Source organism: Diorhabda sublineata, chromosome 2, assembly GCF_026230105.1.
Source record: "Diorhabda sublineata isolate icDioSubl1.1 chromosome 2, icDioSubl1.1, whole genome shotgun sequence".
Taxonomy (NCBI): Eukaryota; Metazoa; Arthropoda; class Insecta; order Coleoptera; family Chrysomelidae; genus Diorhabda; species Diorhabda sublineata.
In genome coordinates, this window is record NC_079475.1 from 11,507,946 (window position 1) to 11,529,097 (window position 21,152).

At 32.0% G+C, this 21,152-nt stretch overlaps 2 protein-coding genes across 2 annotated transcripts; one reads left to right on the forward strand and one right to left on the reverse strand.

Annotated features, from left to right (window-relative positions):
* Positions 1-2,382: 2,382 nt before the first annotated feature.
* Positions 2,383-7,083, forward strand: LOC130440758 (uncharacterized). Its single transcript, XM_056774079.1, has 5 exons — positions 2,383-2,451; positions 3,690-3,751; positions 4,383-4,650; positions 5,097-5,223; positions 6,862-7,083. Exons 1-5 carry the CDS (start codon positions 2,424-2,426, stop codon positions 6,989-6,991), a joined length of 615 nt encoding a protein of 204 aa, XP_056630057.1. The 5' UTR covers positions 2,383-2,423; the 3' UTR covers positions 6,992-7,083.
* A 4,438-nt stretch (positions 7,084-11,521) lies between these two features.
* On the reverse strand, positions 11,522-20,931 carry LOC130440757 (uncharacterized). The gene is made up of 8 exons (XM_056774078.1): positions 20,745-20,931; positions 17,863-17,954; positions 17,346-17,610; positions 16,365-16,482; positions 15,680-15,920; positions 15,165-15,381; positions 13,822-13,948; positions 11,522-13,762 (listed from the first exon to the last, which is right to left on the reverse strand). Exons 1-8 carry the CDS (start codon positions 20,776-20,778, stop codon positions 13,636-13,638), a joined length of 1,221 nt encoding a protein of 406 aa, XP_056630056.1. The 5' UTR covers positions 20,779-20,931; the 3' UTR covers positions 11,522-13,635.
* Positions 20,932-21,152: the final 221 nt, after the last annotated feature.

Genomic DNA, 21,152 nt, shown 5'->3' on the forward strand with positions numbered 1-21,152 from the left:
TATTGTAAATGTATTTCTCACAAAATCGACTACATTTTGGGACCTTTCATAACTATTTTTGTTATTTTCAAAATAAAATATAGAGCTCTTGAAACTGTGAAAATAAAAGTTACACGCCGCCGATGCTCTAGACGCTCCACTGCCCAATTAGTAAATCAGGCGTCGATTGCTTATCTTTTAGCGACTTCTGATGCCGCGTACGTCTATAGACCCTACGTTGCATGCGAAAACAAAGCTGACGACTCTTTAAAAACTAAAGATTTAGTTTAATACATATCTGTGATTCCTTCACACAAAATTGCGACTTCGAAAGGGTACTGAAAGCATATAATCAAGAAATATGTAAAGGTGATAGAAATGTTGAATGCTTAGGACGTTAATGGAATGAAAACAGACGAAGGGAAGATTGTGTAGCGCAGTAAGCGACCCACAGGAATCTATGTAAGTTTTGGCGAACGAAAAATTCTATAAAAAATAAAAGGCTAGATCTAACGTACGAACGATCTAACCTACTATTATCTTGAATGTTTTACTGCAAATCGATGTTATTCAAATATTCAGATATTCCAGTGTTTATCATTACACTTTCGCTACTTTCCAGTAGTGTCCTTATTTCATCAGTGAAAGATTTCTGTGGTTAAGTGACAAAATTTCATATTACAAAATAAAATTCAAGAACAAAAGAAAATGATGATGATACCTTGACATTTTTTTTGGATCATGCCTCTATCTAAGACCTCCATACACCAAGTCTTTCACTCACAAGGTCTCTAGAAATTTCTTCTGTGGTGGTTGATTTTTAGATAAAGAAAAGTTGCCTTCAAATGTGGGCCAAAACGTCAACATTGTTCTTTGCGACCTTATGAACATCTTATGAATAAATAAATAACGTAACGATAAAAGAGATCAAAACAGATTGAGTCGTGGAAGAGAGGAAATTACTCTCGCAAATCTACAAAAATGTGGAAAACGGGAGAAATGTGAGAGATACGAACCTTCAGATCAAGAAAAACATGGTTAAATAGTGAAGTGTCAGTTGTGATCAGAAATTTCTACCAATTCGAAAAAGCTTTATAGCTGTCGCTTGGAAAGCGTTCAATCATCCAGTGTACGAAGACTCTGAGCTTCAATTCTCACACCAAATGATTAATCAATCAATCCTCTTAGAAGTACTGTCTTTGATTAGCAATCTCTCACTATTATCTCAATTGTGACTTCAGCACTAAGTTAGTTTTTATTAGGATTCTTCTGAAATGACTTTCTTCTGGTGTGTTTTTACCTTCTCCATATTTTACTTTTACTCACAAGTATAGTCAGAGATCGCTTGGTGTTAAATTGTGTGACCAAGGCCAAAACGTCAACATTGTTCTTTGCGACCTTATGAACAACTTATGAATAAATAAATAGATGGTTCGAGAGAGACGCTAGATGTAGAGGCCTTTCTTAATGGAAAGTCTCTCGGAGAACAGAAGAAGGATTAGCAGGAAGTGGTTGGTATGGAAGCTACAGAATTTTTCTTCTGTAGAAAAACAATAAAATTTATTATTAGTTCAAAAATTTTATATTACAAATATGTCTTTTTAGTTCAATGATCCAGCGATGTTTTTGCAACTTTTCACTTTGAATAATAAGTGTACTTAAGGGCCAAATCTGGAAAATACGATGGATGAGGCAGTGTAGCCCATTTCTACTGGTTTGGCCGTGACTAGGATTGAGGTGTAAACTGATGTGTGGTCAGTGAGGAAAAGCAATTTCTTTACTCTTCCCCAAATAGTCCATTTATCTTCCAGAAACGTTCCGGACGATAAGACAATTTTTGACTTCTTAAGAGCGCGTTTTTTTGTTGAAGTCTACTGCTTCGACTATTCGTTGGTTTCGTTTAAGGTCACAAAACGATGACGCTTAAACAGCTCTGCTTTGATATTGTTTTAAAGTTATGAATGTTTTCCGAAATAAGCAAACACGGAACCAATTGCGTCGACTGTTTTCTCAAGTCGAAACTTTCTTGTGGCGAATTTTTGACATGCCTCGTGCACCTCAATAGGCGACATCGTAGATTTTTGTCACGTTATCCAGACATGGCTCGTCATAATCCTAACTGTGCGTCAGATACGGCTGACGTTCGACATTTCGACAGACGAAAATGTCGTATATTCCTAATATGATACTCAAATATCTATGCACAATATATAGAATTAAGAACTTGTAATCAGTCTACGTGGATGTTATAATTATTTAGTTTTATCCGAATAAAAAAAGATAATGTTTTAAATTTGATAATACAATATATAAAAATAAATTAATATTCATTGGGTGTTTACGTTGCTGTGTCCAGTGTCTTTGACCTTTGCTCATACAGAATATGTTTGTCGATATAAAAGTTTGCGTTAGTGATCAACTGCTATTTCTTATACTTAAATGCAATGGATTTGTTGTTCCTGATTACATATGGTAAGTGAACATTTATAGATTTACTGGATCAATTTTTTTCATTGTTTTGAATTTGCATTTTCGGTAGTCCCAACTCAATTATTGCATATTGAAATATTGAATACTAATCCTTCAAATAAGTTGATGACTTTTTTTGTTAGTAATAAGAATCAACAAATTTTAGGATTTATTGAAAAAGTTTTGACTGTGCTGTGAGATTATTAATATGTATATAATTAGTGGCTTTTTATATTCGAGGTGTCTCAAAAGAGAGTTCACATTCAAAAACAAAACATTTTTAAGAGAAGTGAAGAATTTATTGTGAAAATGATTGTTACATATCAACAAAATGCATTGCTTCGAAATTTCTTTCTTAAAAATGTGAGAAGTCTGTTTGTTAGAGTAAACTTTAGATTTAACATAACCTCACAGGAAAAAGTTCATAGGAATTAAATCGCGACTGCGTGAAGGTCACCTTATGTTACCTCTCTTGAACATCAAGTTGCCAAAAAAAATTTCACGAATTCTTGGATTCGAGATCTATGGGACGTGAATGAAGTTGCTCCGTCCTGCTGGAACCGTGTTCTTTCGTTAGAACTATTAAAGTTTTGCTGTTCAGACACGAAGAAGTCGTTCAAAGAAGTTATATGTAATTCCTGGCAACCCATACAGTCACTTTAGACGAATTCGGGAGTTTCTGATGTTTGTGTTTTGGATTGGTTGTAGTCCAGTAGCGGCAATTCTGCTTGCAGACGTATCCATTAAGAAAACAAGATGTCGGTAAGCTTGGAAAGCGTTCAATCATCCAGTGTACGAAGACTCTGAGCTTCAATTCTCACACCAAATGATTATTCAATCAATCCTCTTAGAAGTACTGTCTTTGATTAGCAAATTATCTCAAATTTGACTTTCATCACTAAGTCAATTTTTGTGAGGATTTTTCTGAAATGACTTTATTCTGTTGTGTTTTTACCTTCTCCATATTTTACTTTTACTCACAAGTAGTCAGAGATCGCATGGTGTTAAATCGTGTAACTAAGGCGGATGATGGAGAGACTTTTAGCAAGTCTGAAACTACTTGGGGCATGTGTCGGTGTTTATTATTGTGTTGATGGGGTGAAATTTGAATGAAACATGAAATGGGATACGAAACTATATCACGAATATTAATCAAACTATTTTATCAAAAAATGCTTACACAAAATCAAATTTTTCACCGTTAAATATACCAATAAGGAATTATGCTTTCATTTTTTCAGGTTTGGTGCATAATATAATGATGCACGACCATATGGTAAACTTTACGAAAGAACAACTAATTGTAAGTTTTAATATAATCAATAATATCGAATTTTGGTATCAAGGAATAGTATTTGGAATTGAATTGGATCAAATATGCATGGAAACAACTTACTATAATACTCGTAATTTGTTTTCTAATCAAATTTTATCTTTTAGTATTAATCAAATTATTGACTCAAATTCTGTATAATTTATGGTATACCTAATTATGAAATATTTATTTAATTCAATTTGATGATACAATTGATAAAATAATATAAATAATAAACAATTCTGCGTTGAAATCAAGCTCTTGTAATCTGTATCTATTTTATGTGAAAAAAATTGATCTAAAAACAAAAAATATTCTATATAGATATATACGAGGGTATTGTTTTCAACCTGCGATAGGGTATCAATAAAAAACAAGTTGAATTGAATTTTATTACTGTAAAAAACGTATTATTAAGGTCTCCGTAATGTAGTGGGTAGAGTAGGAGGCTCGAATGGGGATGTCACACATTGTAATAATTATTTCTAAGTGGCATTTATACATGCCGAAGAAAAGGATTTAATAACACAAATTCTTCTATTGTGTTCTTAATTTCTCCTAATCTCTAGTATTGTATCGAAACTACTTTACATACTTGTTACATAAATAAGTATTTTAGGATGGACGCGACTATATGGAAAATTGTACATTGAAATCAGATGCAGCATGGAAACTTAACCGTATATTGATATTTCCTTTAATGCCAGCTGATGCTTTATTAAATCTTAGATGTTCAGCAAGACCTATATATGATGAATGTGTGAATTCTCTCAACAATAGAATGCGAGTAAATTTGAATGCTACTCAAATAAACGCACTGAACTATTGGAGAAAAATCGATAGCGACATTTTAGATCATTCGTGTGATAAGATAGAAATGTTCAAGAGTGAGTATCTATTTTTCAATTTCTTCTATTCGGCAAGGATTTTTATAATGTTTGTTGTGTTTGTTAGCAATTTACTAAAGATGTTTGTAATATTGTTTACGGGGAGAATATGTGGACAGAGGATTCATTGGGAATTATTTGCAAAGCACGGAACGCGAGTCATCGCTCTCTCAGCCATCCATAACATACCTACATGCTCTTGATGTTTGTTTAAATTTTGTAACCAAGTATTTCCATTAAATTTAAGACTATTCAACCAATTTCTGTCAGTGTTTCTGCATGGAATTAAGCATCAACCTAAATCTTTTTTCACCTGCTTACTTTCTAATCGCATTTATCATCATCTATATCAAAATGACTAACATCCAAGGCCTAAAAAATAACCGTGGTATAATTCAGACAAAATTCCAAATGAATTTTTAATGACGTATCACAATATTTTCCAGATATGACACAAGAAGGCACGGCATGTAGCAGATCATCCAATAAAGCTTTAAAAGACTGTTCTGTACATCTCACAAGCTTAGATAACGTAGGATTCTATGATATTCCCGAATTTCAACAACGGTGCAGGTAAGTTCAGAAAATAGGTATTTGAGAATCTGTTTTTCACTCTTCATTGCTTTTAATCTTTACGTTAAACTCCAGAAATTATACCAATCACAAACATGTTTCACTATATAATGTGTAACAGTACAAGTAAGTTTTGAGGTATCATTCAGTCTGACATTTTGTGAAGTTTTAGTCGCAATGCAGGTATAAAATCAAAATTCGTCTAAAATGTAAAGTTTTTCTTATTTATTTATACGATTTATATTCGTGTGGTGAATCAATAAATACTGTCTTTTACGTTCTTAATTTATTTAAACACTATACACTACACTAATTCATAATAATTCACTTATCACTATCACTCCAGCTATATATCCCAAAATAATTTCTCAAAAGTTCGAGAAAATAAGGAAACAAAACAAATAAATATTTACTAGAAATTATTCAAAAGAAACAATGTAAATAAACCGCTTTCTATAATGAAATCTTATGTAAAACAAACATACGGATTCCGCGGTTTATAAAAAGTATGTTAACGGTGCCGTGCGCCTTCGCCGAATTTTATAAGTCCACTAGATCAAGGCAGGACCGGTTCCAGTGCGGACACGCGTTCGTAACAATATACATTCGAAAACTAAGCCAAACATTGATCATTGGAGATTGTGTTTATCGATTCGCTAGAAAAATTGGGTTCAAATATAAAATATTGAAAATACTCGTTAAAGGATGATTTTGAAGTTAGGGAAAACAAATTTTAAATCTAAACAACTTGGAAAAATGGGTTTTTAAAAATTTCCAAATATTCAATATTTAAAACTAAAATTATGTTAGATATTATTCTAGCCCGGGCAGGGCTGGACTCTAAAAAATGAAAATTGAAATCGAGAATTTCACGTCAAGTCGTCGCGTTTATTCGGGGGCTTATTATACGAGGGTTGCTACTTAAGTTTTGAAATATACAAATATTCATATTTGGATATGGTTTCATTGTTATTCAAAATATTCTTCATTAAAATCAATATACTTTTGGATGCATTTGACCCAATTGTCGAAGCATTTATTTCATTTCGATTGAGGTACCTCCAAAATATGTGATTTGAAAGCATTAATCACTTCCTCAGTTGTAGAAAAAAGGATTTTGGGCGAAAAGTCGAAGCGAGTTTATCGGCACACTGCTGTTGGTTTAATCCACGTCGAAAGTCATAGAAAATCATCGCACGAAAATTATTTGACCGACTATTTGAACGAAGGATAAATTTTTCAAGTATCTGTAAACAACTCAAATAACAATCGTATGACAACACGTGTTCTGAGTACGTTTACCATTAAAAATGTCAAACTTTTTAACAGCAATGTCAGATTTGACGTATCCATATCAGTGTTGCCATATTTTAAAACTTAAAGAGCAATCTTCGTAGATATATCGCTCAAAAGCACTTGAATAATTGATATATAATTCAATAGGAATAGAGAAATAATAATTACTAACAAGAAATTAATCGCACTTATTAGAATTGTAATAATTTAATATTTATAAAATGATTCTACATACAATGTTGTCAATTTTTTCAATGAATTCGTATAAAGCAACATTGATAATGATTTATTAATAAATAATATTGAAATTTGATGATTTTGCTGTTTTTTTACGTTTTCCAGTGATTTCGAGAAGTTTGAAACCTGTATGAAGATATCGTTTGCTAAAATTTGTCCACCAAATGTTAACGAGTACATTGGGGGTATAATACGCGCAATTTTATCCAATATTTGTCCCAAAAACGTTGTCTGAAAAGTGCCGATTCATTATTGGATTTGCAGTCGACTTATTATATTATTAATTGTGAACTGACAGCTTAAAAAATAAAGCTTTTGATTTTTCAACTGAGAATTTTATTTATAAACATTAAACCTATTAGTTTTTCCACCTTTCATTCGTATTTTACTTATTTATTTATAGGTTGTCTCAACTTAGAGTGATCAAAGACATTGATATGATTCTTTTTTCGATATGAAGAATCTGTTATAACAAGACGGAAAAAGTCACTTATTAAACATTAACTGATTTATCAAGTTATATCAATAGAAATACTTATAATATATTAATTTGGAGTCTCTTTCTAATGATACAGAAAAGTATTTAAACTGTTTAATCAAAAAGTATCTGGTTGACCGGCATTTTGAGTTTTTTAGAATAATATTCTTCGATCGTGCCGATTTAATAATAAAAAATATGAACTGGTTATTTAAATAAAAATTCTCGAGTGGAATTAATTCAGTATATTTGTCATCACAGTTTTAATTTTGAAATCATATCTTAATTTAATACTTCTTTCCATATTATATTGCGAGTATGTCGATGATTTTCTTTTGGAAGATAAACTTTTAACGTAGTTGGTCGATCAAATCTAGAAAATGCTACATAAAACTTGTCATGCATGAATACCGGACTTGAAGTCAACCCCAACAGATTTGAAAGTGTATCCTTGAGATTCGTTGATTGTCGTGGCAATTGCAGGTCTAATGGAAAATTAATTACTGTATAGTATACATCATTGGTATATATATAGATTTTTACCGGATTGTTCATCATTAAAAATTTTTAACCATTTTTTTAACATCTTTGTTTATTAAGTCATTCATTAGTTCTACAAGAATTGTTAGATTTTGTTTTAATACCTCCTGTAAGTATTTTAAATAAATAATTATAATTTATAATAATTTTCTTCAGAATGTTTCTTTGTGGCGAAAAAGTCTGATATGACCCCCCGTGTCTGAGTTATAGGAATTTAAAGTTGCAAAATCGGAACTTATATAAGTAAATCTTCTAGGTTTATATTCGAACATTATGACTTTTTAATAGATATTTAGAAAAACCAAAATACCGGAAAGCCAAATATTGGTAGAGATTTGGGGCTTACCATTACAAATAAAGTTTCAAAAATCCCCATCGATCCTCTGTGTGCTACAAAAGTTATTCGGGGTCAAAGGTCATAATTTGGGTTTTTTCGAATTTTTCTCGAAAACGGTGAGTTTTATCCAAAAAATCTTCTAAGCAAAGTTGTAGACCTTAAAATGATTTTTTTTCTTACTATTCCTGAGATATCTCGACTCTTCTATATATATTATACCATTCTGAAAACATTTGGTTGGGAATTAATAGATCTGGATCCTATTAAAAATGTACCTGTACCTGCTCTAGAAAAATTCCTCAATATAATTTTTGCAAAAAATGAAGTCGTAGTGCCAAATGTGTCTGTAAAAATGCTGGGTTGCAGTATTATCCAGCGGGTATCAATTGCCAAGTCTTGCTCAAATGTCCAGTTGAGTACAATAGAGGGAGAGATTTCTGTGATTTTAATAAAGAGACCAATGACTCAGCCGCATTTAAACAATTTATGAACATCCAGCAAGAGGAAGTAGAAGAAGAAGAAATCGAAGAAGACATAATTGTTGCAGTAGACTTTCAACAGTGTGAATCTGATTAAAATGTTAGTGGATTAGACCTACAGGGAAAACCACGGTAAAAGAAACGACTCACAGATGGTGTGGAAATGTGTACCGGGTGTTCCAATAAGAATGGCTCTCGGCTATATCTCGGGAACCGTTTATATATTATTTCACTTTTATTATAATTTGTACTATAGTACAAATTATAATAAAAGTGACCTCCAGAAAAACCTGGAAATTATTTACAGAGTTGTAGGTCCACCGCCAGGGGTCGTAGTTAAATACCAAAAATTAGAAAATGAATATATTACAAATTTTGCCCAATTAAGATGCATTTAAACTATGATTATCGTATTCTTCAAGAAATTCAGCGTATATTTAATTTTACAAGTTTTAGTCTATGAAAAAACTCCTGTAAGTCCAGTTCTACTCAGCCTATCTATGCAAACTTAGTCTTTTTGAAGAGAGCTCCTTTCTACCAATGTAAGAATTATAATTTCGAAACAACCTAATTAGTAACGTTTACTCTATTTATTTATTTTTTAAATCTAACTATCCTTGAAAAATGTTGAATGGAAACATGCAGTTTTAATCAAGGAATATAAAAGATCAAATTAGCAACAGAATAGCGAAAACCATATGTCGATATCTTTTTCGTATTACGAGATATCTTAAGAAATGTGTAAATTTTAAGCATTTACCTCTAAACATAAATTACTCTGGTTTGACTGAACGGATTTTAACATTTTTTGACTACTCAAAATTGTCTTTCCTTGTTCTATTAATAGTAGTTCCAATTATTATGTCAATATTACTTATGCTGTCACCGCGAAACTGCGTTATGGAAGTTAAAATGGAAATATAGCTTAAGGTACCTAGTGACGACCTAAATGTTCAAATCGTCGCCCATCATTTTCGATACAAGCGTTTATTCTTTGAAGAATAGATTGAACAGAAGTCTCAATTTCTGTTCTCGAAATACTCTGAACGGCGTTTCATATTTTCTCGATCATGTTATCTCTAGTACAGTACATACTAATTGCACAAACAAGGTCTTTAATCCGGCCCCAAAGATAAAAACCTAAGACGGTTAAGTCTGGTGACCTGGTTGGCCAAAAAAAATAGGCCTCCAAGTTCTATCCACTCATCAGGGTGAGCATTATCTAAAAATTCTCTAATTTGTCTGGAGAAATATTTCCATTATTATAACTCCCATCTCGTAATACGAAAAAGATATCGACATGCGGTTTTCGCTATTCTGTTGCTAATTTGGTCTACTTTTATATTCCTTAATTAAAACTGTATGTTTCCATTTAACATTTTTCAAGGATAGCCAGATTCAAACAAATAAATAAATAGCGCCCTCTAGCGTATACATTGGTAGAAAGAAGCTCTCTTCAAAAAGACTAAGTTTGCATAGATAGGTTAAGTAGAACTGGACTTTTTTTCATAATAAAGTTCCCGCCTCCCCCCACCTCTTATTTGAAGAGATAGACTGAGACTTGTCAAATCAAATATTCGATGAATTTCCTGAAGAATATGATGATCATAGTTTAAATGCATCTTAATTCGGCAAAAATTGTAAATTATTCATTTTATATTTTTTGTTATTTAATGACGCTCTCTGGCAGTGGACCTCCAACTCTGTAAATAATTTCCAGGCTTTTCTCGAGTTCACTTTTGTCATGAATTTTTTTTTCCCGAATCTGTTCTACAAACGTTTCCCGAGATATGGCCGAGAGCCATTCTTATTGGGACATCCGGTACATATCATGTATAATATGACTCTTAGTATCGCTATATCTAAAAATTATTGGAATCATTTGTATAGAGAATTTCAAGATCTACAACTTTAGTAAAATGTTTTCTTTGTTAAAAGTTATCGTTTTCGAGAAAAATTTCAAAATCCTTAAATTTTGACCTTTTACCCCGAAAGGTGGGGATGTTTGAAACTTTATATGTAATGGTAAACTGCAGTTCTCCACCAATATTATGCTTTACGGGAATTATTATTATTTTAAAGTCTATTAAAGTCTATATTGATCGGACTAATACGTGATCATCCATTAAAAATTCATAATATTCGATTTAGAAAATATACTTAAATATTAGTTCATATTTCTCAACTTTAAAGGCCTATTACTCAGAAACGAGGGGTCATATGAAGAATTTTTTGTATAAGTCCCCTGTATATATATATATATATATATATATATATATATATATATATATATATATATATACAAGAATTGCTTATTTAAAGATATAATATAGGCTGCATTAGGGTGACAAGTGAAAAGTGGAAAAATAATTGGAATGATCAACGTCAATATCAACGAAGTGATTGTCAATTTTCCATTTTTAGGAATTTTTATTTAAAATTTGATCCAAAAAAGAGACTATATCGGTTCAGAACGAGCAGAACAGAGCTTCCATTCACCCTGTCTCTTTTGGTCGAGACTCAATAATGGTAGAGGGCACTAATAGATCTACTGGTGATTGACGATGCTTTGTATACACGTGGATGAATTGAAAAATTTCTCCTAGTGGATAGCAGCGCCTTCTATCGATGGAGAGTTGAACAATAACAACTCGTTGTGTTTACGTTTTTTTCAACATTGATATACATAAAATAATTTAGCTATGTTTTCTTTTACACAATACAATAGAGCCTATTTGAGACATGTTTAAATCAGAATTACTGCAGTAGAAAATCGAGCGCAACTGACAGCTACTCTAATTGGCATTAACCTGCAACAAATTATTATCGATAATGTTATTCTGATAATGGGAAGATTGTTGATTGATAGTCAAAAGTGTTGCTATCATGTCTTTGAAATATATGCTCCCGAGACAATCTAAGTGAAGAGGGATGGGAAACAAAAATTTAATTTATTTAAACTTTAAAATCATTTAATGTTAAACACCGGTCTCCAATAATTAAATACAAAATGAGGTTTGTTTTGTGTGGAACCCGGACATTTGAAAATGACGTCAACACTAATGCCTCGGTCAGAGTAGTACCGACAGAACTTAATTTCGGCCGTGTAAGTGTTCATTTATGAACAAACATTGATAAGGATACTGTATTTCTGGTGATGTATTCTCGTGGTCGTTCTTCAATATACATTTGACCTTCTGGAAATTCTGTAAATGCCAAAATATATAAAAAATAGTGTGCTAGATCTAGACTAATGCAGTTCGTAAAGAAAAATCTAGGTAATTTGATGTTTTGAACAGATATGGAAACGGTTCATCATGCAAAGGACGTTGTGGAAGCTTTTGCAGAGTTTCGTGAAAATTAAACTCAACTCTGGCAAACACCAGATTTAGTATTTCATAATTTAATTCAACATTTAAAATCAAACATTACGAAAGCAAGCAGACAGAGATCTGTCTCAAAAGAACAAAAAAAAAAACAGAAGCTATAACGTTAATGACATTTATTATCACAAAAAGATGTTTGGTAACTATCATACACTTTTTCCACAATCACGGGATGAATCAGATCCAAGTTTTTTGAGGACATTGAATAGGCAAAGAAACGTTTCATTAGATTTTGAAAAGAATTTAGGACACCAAAAATATTCTACTTGATCCAGAGAATTTAAAAGAAAAAACTAGCACTGGATTTATCAAATTGCAGCGAATAAGATGGGTAGGACCCTTAGGAAACTCGCCCAGAGGAAGACCAAAAAGTTAATGGGAAACTCAAGTCCGTGGATGGCGGGGTAAAGCCCAGGAAAGAAAAAAAATAGCCAAAACATGCAAGGATCTTTGATTTGGAAAAATGAATAGAACGTTGATTGACTCACCACATGAAACTAGTCAAAGAGCTCATGATTGAGCGGTTACTATTTCTATTGGAAAATGCAATAGATAATATATGTCTCCAGTGGAAACGCTTCTTGTTACTTCAATCTAAACTAATTTAATTTGACATTACACTATGTTTAACACGCTGAGCCCTAACGAAAATCGAAAAACTTTTCCCTGAGCCCAAATATTTTTTTTGGATGTTCACACTCCATGGAAAAATAGAAAAAAAAATATTTGAAATAAAAAGTGCGAAAAAATGTTTTTTGTGTGGAGTTGATGTTCCCGCTCTGGACTCGAAGTAAATTTTACCACTAAAACTTTTCCCAGGGCCCCGAAAATGAGGTGTTGATGCTTTCTGCAAAGCATGCTTATAACAAAGACCTTCTATACATCTATCGGAACAAATGGCAAGTTATAACACTTCTTTCAAAAAGACGTCGAAGTGGTATAGGAAAAGAAGAAACAAACTATGGATGCTGGTGATCAAGAGATACCAAAACCAAAAAACCTATTTCCTAATGAAAAAAAAGCTCTAAATCAAAAAGTGAGAAGAGTTGGTCTAGGGTACAGTGAAAAAAATTATTGTAAAATTCAAGATGAAAAAAGTTATTACTTATTGCAGTGTTTGTTTTGGAAAACCACAATTTTTTAATGTTATATTTATATATTGATATGTTTGTCGTCATGTTTTTTATACCATTAAATGTATAATTAACAAAAATAGATACAGGTAATGTGAAGCCTAGAGCAAATTAAAAAATATAATCAAATATTTAAATTATGTCGAAGACAACAAAACAAAATATGAAAACTAAAACAAACCAAATGAGTCAAGTGTAGGGTAATGTTCCAAGAATCCAAGATGGTCCAACCTAACTGTAAAATTTATTTAAATACTGTTACTTGGGCCGTGAAGAAGTTTTGGAATAAAATATGTCGTTGGGTCCACTCTAGGTTATGGGGAAAGTTCAGTTGCGGGCCTATGAATTGCACCAGGGCCCAACGTCTTAATATTAAATGCAAGCAAATTTCATCTCAATGGAACACTTTACAATGAATATATCAATGTTTGTTAAAAAATGAAACGAACAAAATAATCGGCTGATATGAAGTTTGGTGCCGAAAACTCTGATCGAGGCCTAATGCGACGCATAACATCAACGGGTTTCACTTAACACCACAAGGTTTCTTGACGGCGTTCATAAAATCATTCTCAAATTTTGTTAGTTCCGGAGAGCTTTTGCAATGTTTGTGTACTTCGGTGATGAAACACTGATTGAGCGGAATGAATCTCCTGAAATAATATAAAGAATTGTAATGAAATATGTTTTTGATTAGTGAATTGGCACCTACTCGCAAAATTCACTCTTCGAATCTACCAGTTCGTCTTTAGTATTCTCCATAATCTTTTCGACGCATTCCTGATAAGTCCTGTTACTTTTTTCTTCTTGTAACTTTGGAAGACATGGCGTAAGCTCCGCTGGAATATTGGATAGCGTTAGAGTTCAAGATTATTATAAGCGGTTTTGATGTGATTTAAAATACTCATTCAACGCTAAGACCATATACGGATTGCTATCTTTTAGACTAATGTCAACTAGTGAGGAATTTCGATTAGCACTCTTCAAAACAGGATTTCGATTTCGTGAAAACGAATTCAAAAGGAATAATTGATCTCGATTCCTTGGAAAGAATATAACAATCTGATTCTTCTGAAACATTTTAACTTTTGAAAGAATCTAAAACTGTTTATAAAATATAGAAGCACTGGAAACGGTTTATACTTATTTAAAAGGCATTAAAATCTGCCAAGTTAATATTTAATAGTTTATAGCTGGGCAGGTTTGACCTTAATCCGTTTAGATGTTTTGTCACTTTAACATCTAACACAGTCTACGTAAATATTCGTATAGTATTCAACGTTACTTAGAGGCTCACATGGCCCAAAAATATCCCGGAATACAATACAGGACCTCGGAGTTTGTATGTACAATGAAATACAGAAATTTTCGATGCTTCAAAAGCTGCTTTGTATTTAATCAACACAATAGTTGCAGTACAGAATATTTTTCGCTCGCTGGGCTCCAACGATTTTGACTGACAACCACAGAACTCGCCCAATTTGAAGCAGCTATGGAGTTTCTTGATCATTGATGGAGAAGATTTTTAAAAATCTATTATGACATGGATTCTGTTGAGATGAAACGACAATCAAAACCATGGATACACATAAATTCTTTAACACGACCCACAAAATTACAACGAACCTTCAACAGTCTGGAATAATAATTAGACCAGATTCAATATGGGGAGTGAATCAAAATAAACGAAGATTTGATACATTGAACACATTCTTTTTCATCTTTTTGAGTTTTCATATACTCAGTGACATTCAGGAGGAATAATATATTGATTTCTTTCATATGACTTGTTAAAAGAATGAAATGGTAATATCTACGAAAAATATTATCCAAATATATACAGAAAAAAAAATGAAGATGCGTTTCATAAGTTCATATCCTTCTGTAAACTTTTAGGAATTGGCAAAAGGTGATGTAATCATTTGGACTTTGTATTCGACTGAACCAGAGTTTGTAGAAGATGTTGAACTTAGAGATTTCAAAATTGATAAACATATGTTCCTATTGAAAATTGATGATTGGAAATATCGACAAAAAAATGTTTTGTATACTTACAGCTAATGATGGTGAAGTCATCATACAAGAAACTGACCATTGAATCAATTATATCAAATATCAATTTCGGAAGGTATTTATATTTTTCTGGTAAGCATGATTTGAAAAGATGAATAGCGTCCTTTGTACAATTATCCATATGTGCTATATATTCGCTTTTGGGTACTAAGAAAATGTTTTTTTCTCGAATACAAATTTTCATTTTAGTCAAAGTGTTCTAAAATAAGAATAATAATCATATTTAATTCTTTTTTCACGCATCTATTCTTTCTATTTATGTTATAATTCGTTACTGTTCATGGATTGTTCAGTGTAGTCCAGAAGATATAGACAAAATCTCATCATTTCGTGTAGTTTTCTACAAAAAGAAAACTTAGTGTTCAAGAGCTACTAAATAAAATAATACTTAATCGTTTACCTGGAAGATAATATTTTTCATTGCTTAATAAAATCATGTTTTGTCTTATATCTTGATCAATATTAACAGTACAAAGAAGGAAAAATATGTAAGTTACCTCAAGTTTTTCTGTTAGTTCTCCATTTTTAACACAAGCATTTTTCACGTGGTACTCGATTCTTTGCATTTTCTCAGACATGCCAAGATCTCTAACAATTCGATGTAAGCTTTTTGGTTTCTTCTGTGAGTGTATATTCTTTTTCAAAATTTTCATTGTAGATGAAATAACATTCTTCACATTCTCAGAGCATTGAGAGGATATAACATCATTCATACATTTTTCTGATTCTTCAAACTCACTGCAATAATTCGAAAATTTGATTAAAGATTTCGGGATATGATAAATTATCTGAAAAGTATTTACTAGTTCAACTAAGACAACTCGAAGGACATCTCAGTGGTAATCGAGAAAGTTAATACTGAACCAAATTTTCAAGCAATGTATTTTTATGTGTAACAAACATTTTTTTAATCAACTCTTTAGTTTCCTTGAAGATATTTGTTTTTAATGTGAACTTTCTTTTAAAAGACGCCTTGTATAAATGTCTGTTTTGAAGAAAAAGATGTCATTTGAAAGTGTTAATAAACTTAGAGCAACGAGGGACTAAATGCTTAGACTTAAAAGGAGACTATGTTGAAAAATAAAAATAATTATAGAAAGAAATATCTTGTTTCATTTTTAGTTTGGAAACTTTTCAAATAACCCTCGTATAGCTATTTAGACCATGGAAACTTTGACTTACCTCAAAGTGGAAGTTGCTATATTATGGAACGTATTGCCAGTGGAGTTTAAGTTAAAACATTTTTCGATTCCTTCTCTCAATCCAACAAAACAACTTTCATTCAGTTCTTCAAAATATTCTAAAATTTTAATAATTAATAATTTTAATATTATCGGTGATTTGGAAAAGTAAGTACATGGTTCTTGTTTATAATTTTACAACCATAATTTTGTGAATAAATAAGATAAATCAAAATATTTCATACAATTTTTCATGAAATTTTCTCCGGAATCTATTTACGAAATAAATCGAATACGATTTCATTTTTTATGTGTCTATATGTCGATAAAATTCTCTGAATAGATCATTCCTGATGTGAGATTTTCAAAGTTGAATTATTCCTTTTGGGCATCACTAAAGCCGGTACCACATCGTCGTGTGGTCGTGTTATCATTCGACAATGGTTGGCATTGTTGGCCATGGAAAGTTGTTTTTTCCGCATCGAAGGAGTATCCAACATTGGAATAAAATTTAAACACTTGTGGTATAACTACACACATTTCTGGTCCTCTTGAGAGTGAATGCTACGTGTTTTATATGAAAAACCAAAGTTTCCAGTGCCATCCAGTGTATTTTAAAAGAATTTCTATCTGTTGTATGCCGATCCTCACTGTTTTGCCACGTTTTCTTTTCTTCCAGCCTTCGTGCAATGTTCAGTCAACATTGGAAGGTGAATGTTGGCGCAAACGTTGAATATATCATGTAGTTGTAGTACTGCATCCAGCCTTCCTTCCAATGTCCAGCTATATGTATATGCATCGTGTAGTACCGGCTTAAGTCTTTGTCTCAAAATCCTATAAATTTAACCAAGTTTCCAACTTCAAATCTACCTTTAAATAACAATAATTCTCGGTGAACTAAACCTTGATTGCCCTTAGTTCTAACGTTTTATTAATCAGATTTAATGGATAACTAGAAGAGTACAGTTCACAAAATACCAACTTGTTAGTTCTTTTTCGTTTTTACAAACATATGAGGTTAGTGCGTCGTCTAAGTTTTCTAAAATTTTCAACATCTCTTTTTCGGTTTTGTTCAAACACATCTTGGATTCTTCGACTATATTCTCATAGCATCTTATTTTTACATCAGGTTCAGAACATGTAACTTGGAAAAAAAGCTTCAGTTCACTTTCGGATTTAATATTCGAACCATCTGCGAGGAATCTTTCCAGTTTATTTTGAAAACATAGCGGACGAGTTCCCGTTTCCTGGAAACATTTGAATTACCAGACAAAATACACATAAACATCTTTTCAAAATGCAGCTTTTTTTAGAATTATACAAAAAATTAAACACTCCACATTTCAAGGTGGAAAATGATATAGTGAAAGCAATTCTTCAATTTATTGAGAGCATTGAAGAAAGTGACTGATTTTTAGTTATTACTTTAAACATATAATGAATAATTTTTCTGAAAAGACAAAAAGTATATCATGAAAACAAAAGAAATATGTACTTACAAGAAGATGACCAATTTTGATATAAGTTAAAGGATGACACAAACGTATGTCAAAGGGAGCTTCTGTCTTCAGATACAATAACCGAGTGAATCCTAATCAAAATAAAAAAAGAAAAAAGCATATATATTCATAAAAAAATGTGTGCAATCAAATTTCCTGATTTACAAATGAATAGTTGATCGAAGTCTTTGCCAGAATTTTCCTAAGGGGATTGTGGCAAAATTGAGCACTAAAGTGTTCTAATTCTAATATATTTCTGAGCTTTTGAAAACTAATGTATTCATCGTTTGAGATTAAATTAGATGAGAATTGAATTTTGAGGTTGATGCATCTAATTTAAAAGATATTACAAAATTTATCACATCGCAATTCGTAACTAATTGATTTTCAGACAATGAATACATAAGTATACGAAAACTCGGAATATATTAGAGTTAGTACACTTTGCTGTTCAATTTTGCCACAATCTCACTACGATAACGAAAACATATAGTTTCTTTCGAAAAAGGTAGTACAGAATCATGGATATTAATTTTTAGAACTAACACTACGTCATGAGTCAAGTTTATGCTTTATGTACAATTTTTTTGATTTTTTTTGGGATTGAGAAGTTGATATGTGATTATGATGAATTAGGTCATATGTGAGCAACCTCCTGCCCCCGATTTGGTCAGTCCCTTCGTAAGTGTCAATTCGGCCCGCGGGAGATTCATAAAAATCAAATAATGCGCCAAAATATAGAGTTGACCAAATTGGAAACTATATTTTACATCATATGAAGACCAAAATCGAATAATAATATTCTTAAACGTATGTATAGATCGTGTCAGAAATAGTTATTATCTTGATACTCAGTTGTATAATAAATTCTCAGCCATTCTAATTTGATTTCTTTTGTTATTAATTTTTAAGAGAAAGTGGTGAATCCAATAGTAACACCACAATCATCCAGACAGCTTTGAAAGCAATAACATCTGAAATGAAAAAAAGAGAAGTGGTGATGAGCTTTCGCGAGACACTCTCCTGGAATCGTGACACGTTGGAACGAAGGAAAAGAATATGAAGTAAGCACACTACTACCGTTGAAACTGTTGAATTGCACGATGTTCACAGCGATATTGCAAAAGATCAATGAATAGAATACAAAAAAGATAATAACGAAAATAATAACGAAGTTAATAACAAAGATAATGACAAACATAATAACAAAGATAATAACGAAGATAATAACGAAACATTTAATCTAGAAGACTATTGGGACGATCACTGAACATTGCACTATAGGCACAAGAATTCAGAAATGCAAAATTTGCTAGCATGGATATCTCAACCTAGTAGTTATTCACCTTCCTGTAGTATTGTGAAAAACTATTTCAAAAGCGAAATATCAGAGTGTCAGCTTGCGAAACTCCCCATTAGTGCTACCTGGCCTTTCAATACATTCAACTTGCTTCTGAGAGTTTTAAAATTGTCATACTAAAAGTCTACTTTACAAATCTAGCAATTGATTTCGAAGTGATTCTTCAAATCTGAATAGCTTCATGTTGGTTAATGCGGGAATAGTTTGAAGCACTAGAAAAGGAGAATTCCTGGATTCTGCGGGACGGTTGGCAACCATGTTATAAATTTCATTATTCGAGAGTCAATCAAATATAAACCGGAATTTTGCTAGAGAAAATTTTAGTAACAAGTTAGAAAACTGAATTGTCTTATAGTTTTTCGAGATAGTCTCTTCATTACACTATATACAGGAGATCTCCAGATACAGTTACCATAAAAATCTTTCTACTTGCAATCCCCCATGCGCATCTTTCAATGAACCAAATAAATAATATTCACAGTGCGACCATATCGGGACTATATGGAGGATGTCTCATTCCAATTCATTGAACGTTTCCATCGTAAGCTGAGCTTACGGTCTGGCATTACCGCACTGTGGATTAGAATATCGCGTTGTTTTTATCTACACACAGGTTTCATCGTGTTTTTAGGAGGTTACTAAAACATTCCGCGATCCCCAGTTCGTTTTTCAGTGAAAAAATCAACCGCAATTACTTTTCTCATGTCGAACAACACGTTCTTTGCTTCGTGTGTCTTCTTCCACTCCATAGGTGCGCGTTTGCTTTCCAGAGTATAATAGTGTACTTGTAATAAATTTGCACGTGCAAACTTCCCAGCGTGTGAATTTCTACTGAAAATTCAGAAGCTTGGCACACATCTTACTAAAATTTTTCAGTAATCGATTAATTATTTGCTCAATATTACATACGTTGATGCCCAATTCTTCAGCCATATCGCATACAGTACTGCGTCTTTCTTCCAAAAATTAGTTCTTGGCTTTTTTGAAAAGCGTGACTCCATTCAGTCTTGGAGAGGCACTCATCCCCGAATTGCTTGAGTAATTATCGATAAATATCCGCGGATTTTACAATATTTTTGACCAAAAAAACAAGTCAAGCATACAGTGCAGCAAAGTAAATTTTTCGCGCGTTTATTCAAAAATTTCGGTTCATATTTGAACCATTCTCGTATTATATTGCAAATTGCCGACACCTGTTGCTGTACATAATTCTGAACTACCTTAAACGTTCTCTATTTCGAAATTGATTTACGATGAACTCAACTTTAGATTTCATCTTAAGATCTCATTTTGTACCGTTCAAAAATATTAGGAATTGGTTAAATTTTCGTAGCTGGAATTTTTGATGGAAAAATGAAAAATACATATATTAAAAAGGATCAGCTCAATTTTAAGAATTCAGAATACAAAATAATGCTTCTTAAATCACAATTTGTTAATAATATTAATTGTGACAATATTAATCAGTTCTTTATCAACGAATGGTGGAATAGTGAAATAATGAAGTAAAATATATTTTTACCTGAAAACACAATAAGCGCATGAAAAAATATCATGGTTAGAAAGTGTCTTTAAAACTACTGATCAAAACAACTAAACATAATGGCTTTTATATATTATCGTTGAAGTTTATTAACGAATTGACCTTTGGAAGTCATCGCTGAATTATAATCTAAACGTATTACTGGTCTGCTACAATTTATAACATTGAGAAACTAAAAATAAATATTTATTATCACTTACAAAAATGGAAGATATTAATTTAGCATGAAACAAAATACCCAGAGACTGGTAAGCAAATCAATTTATGAACCTAAACAAAAAATGATGATGAAAAAGTTGATTCTCAGATAGGGAAGCAAACGATTAAAAACATATAAATAAGTTTAATATAAGGAAGACTGAGCAGGGAGAAAAGTTACTTATATCG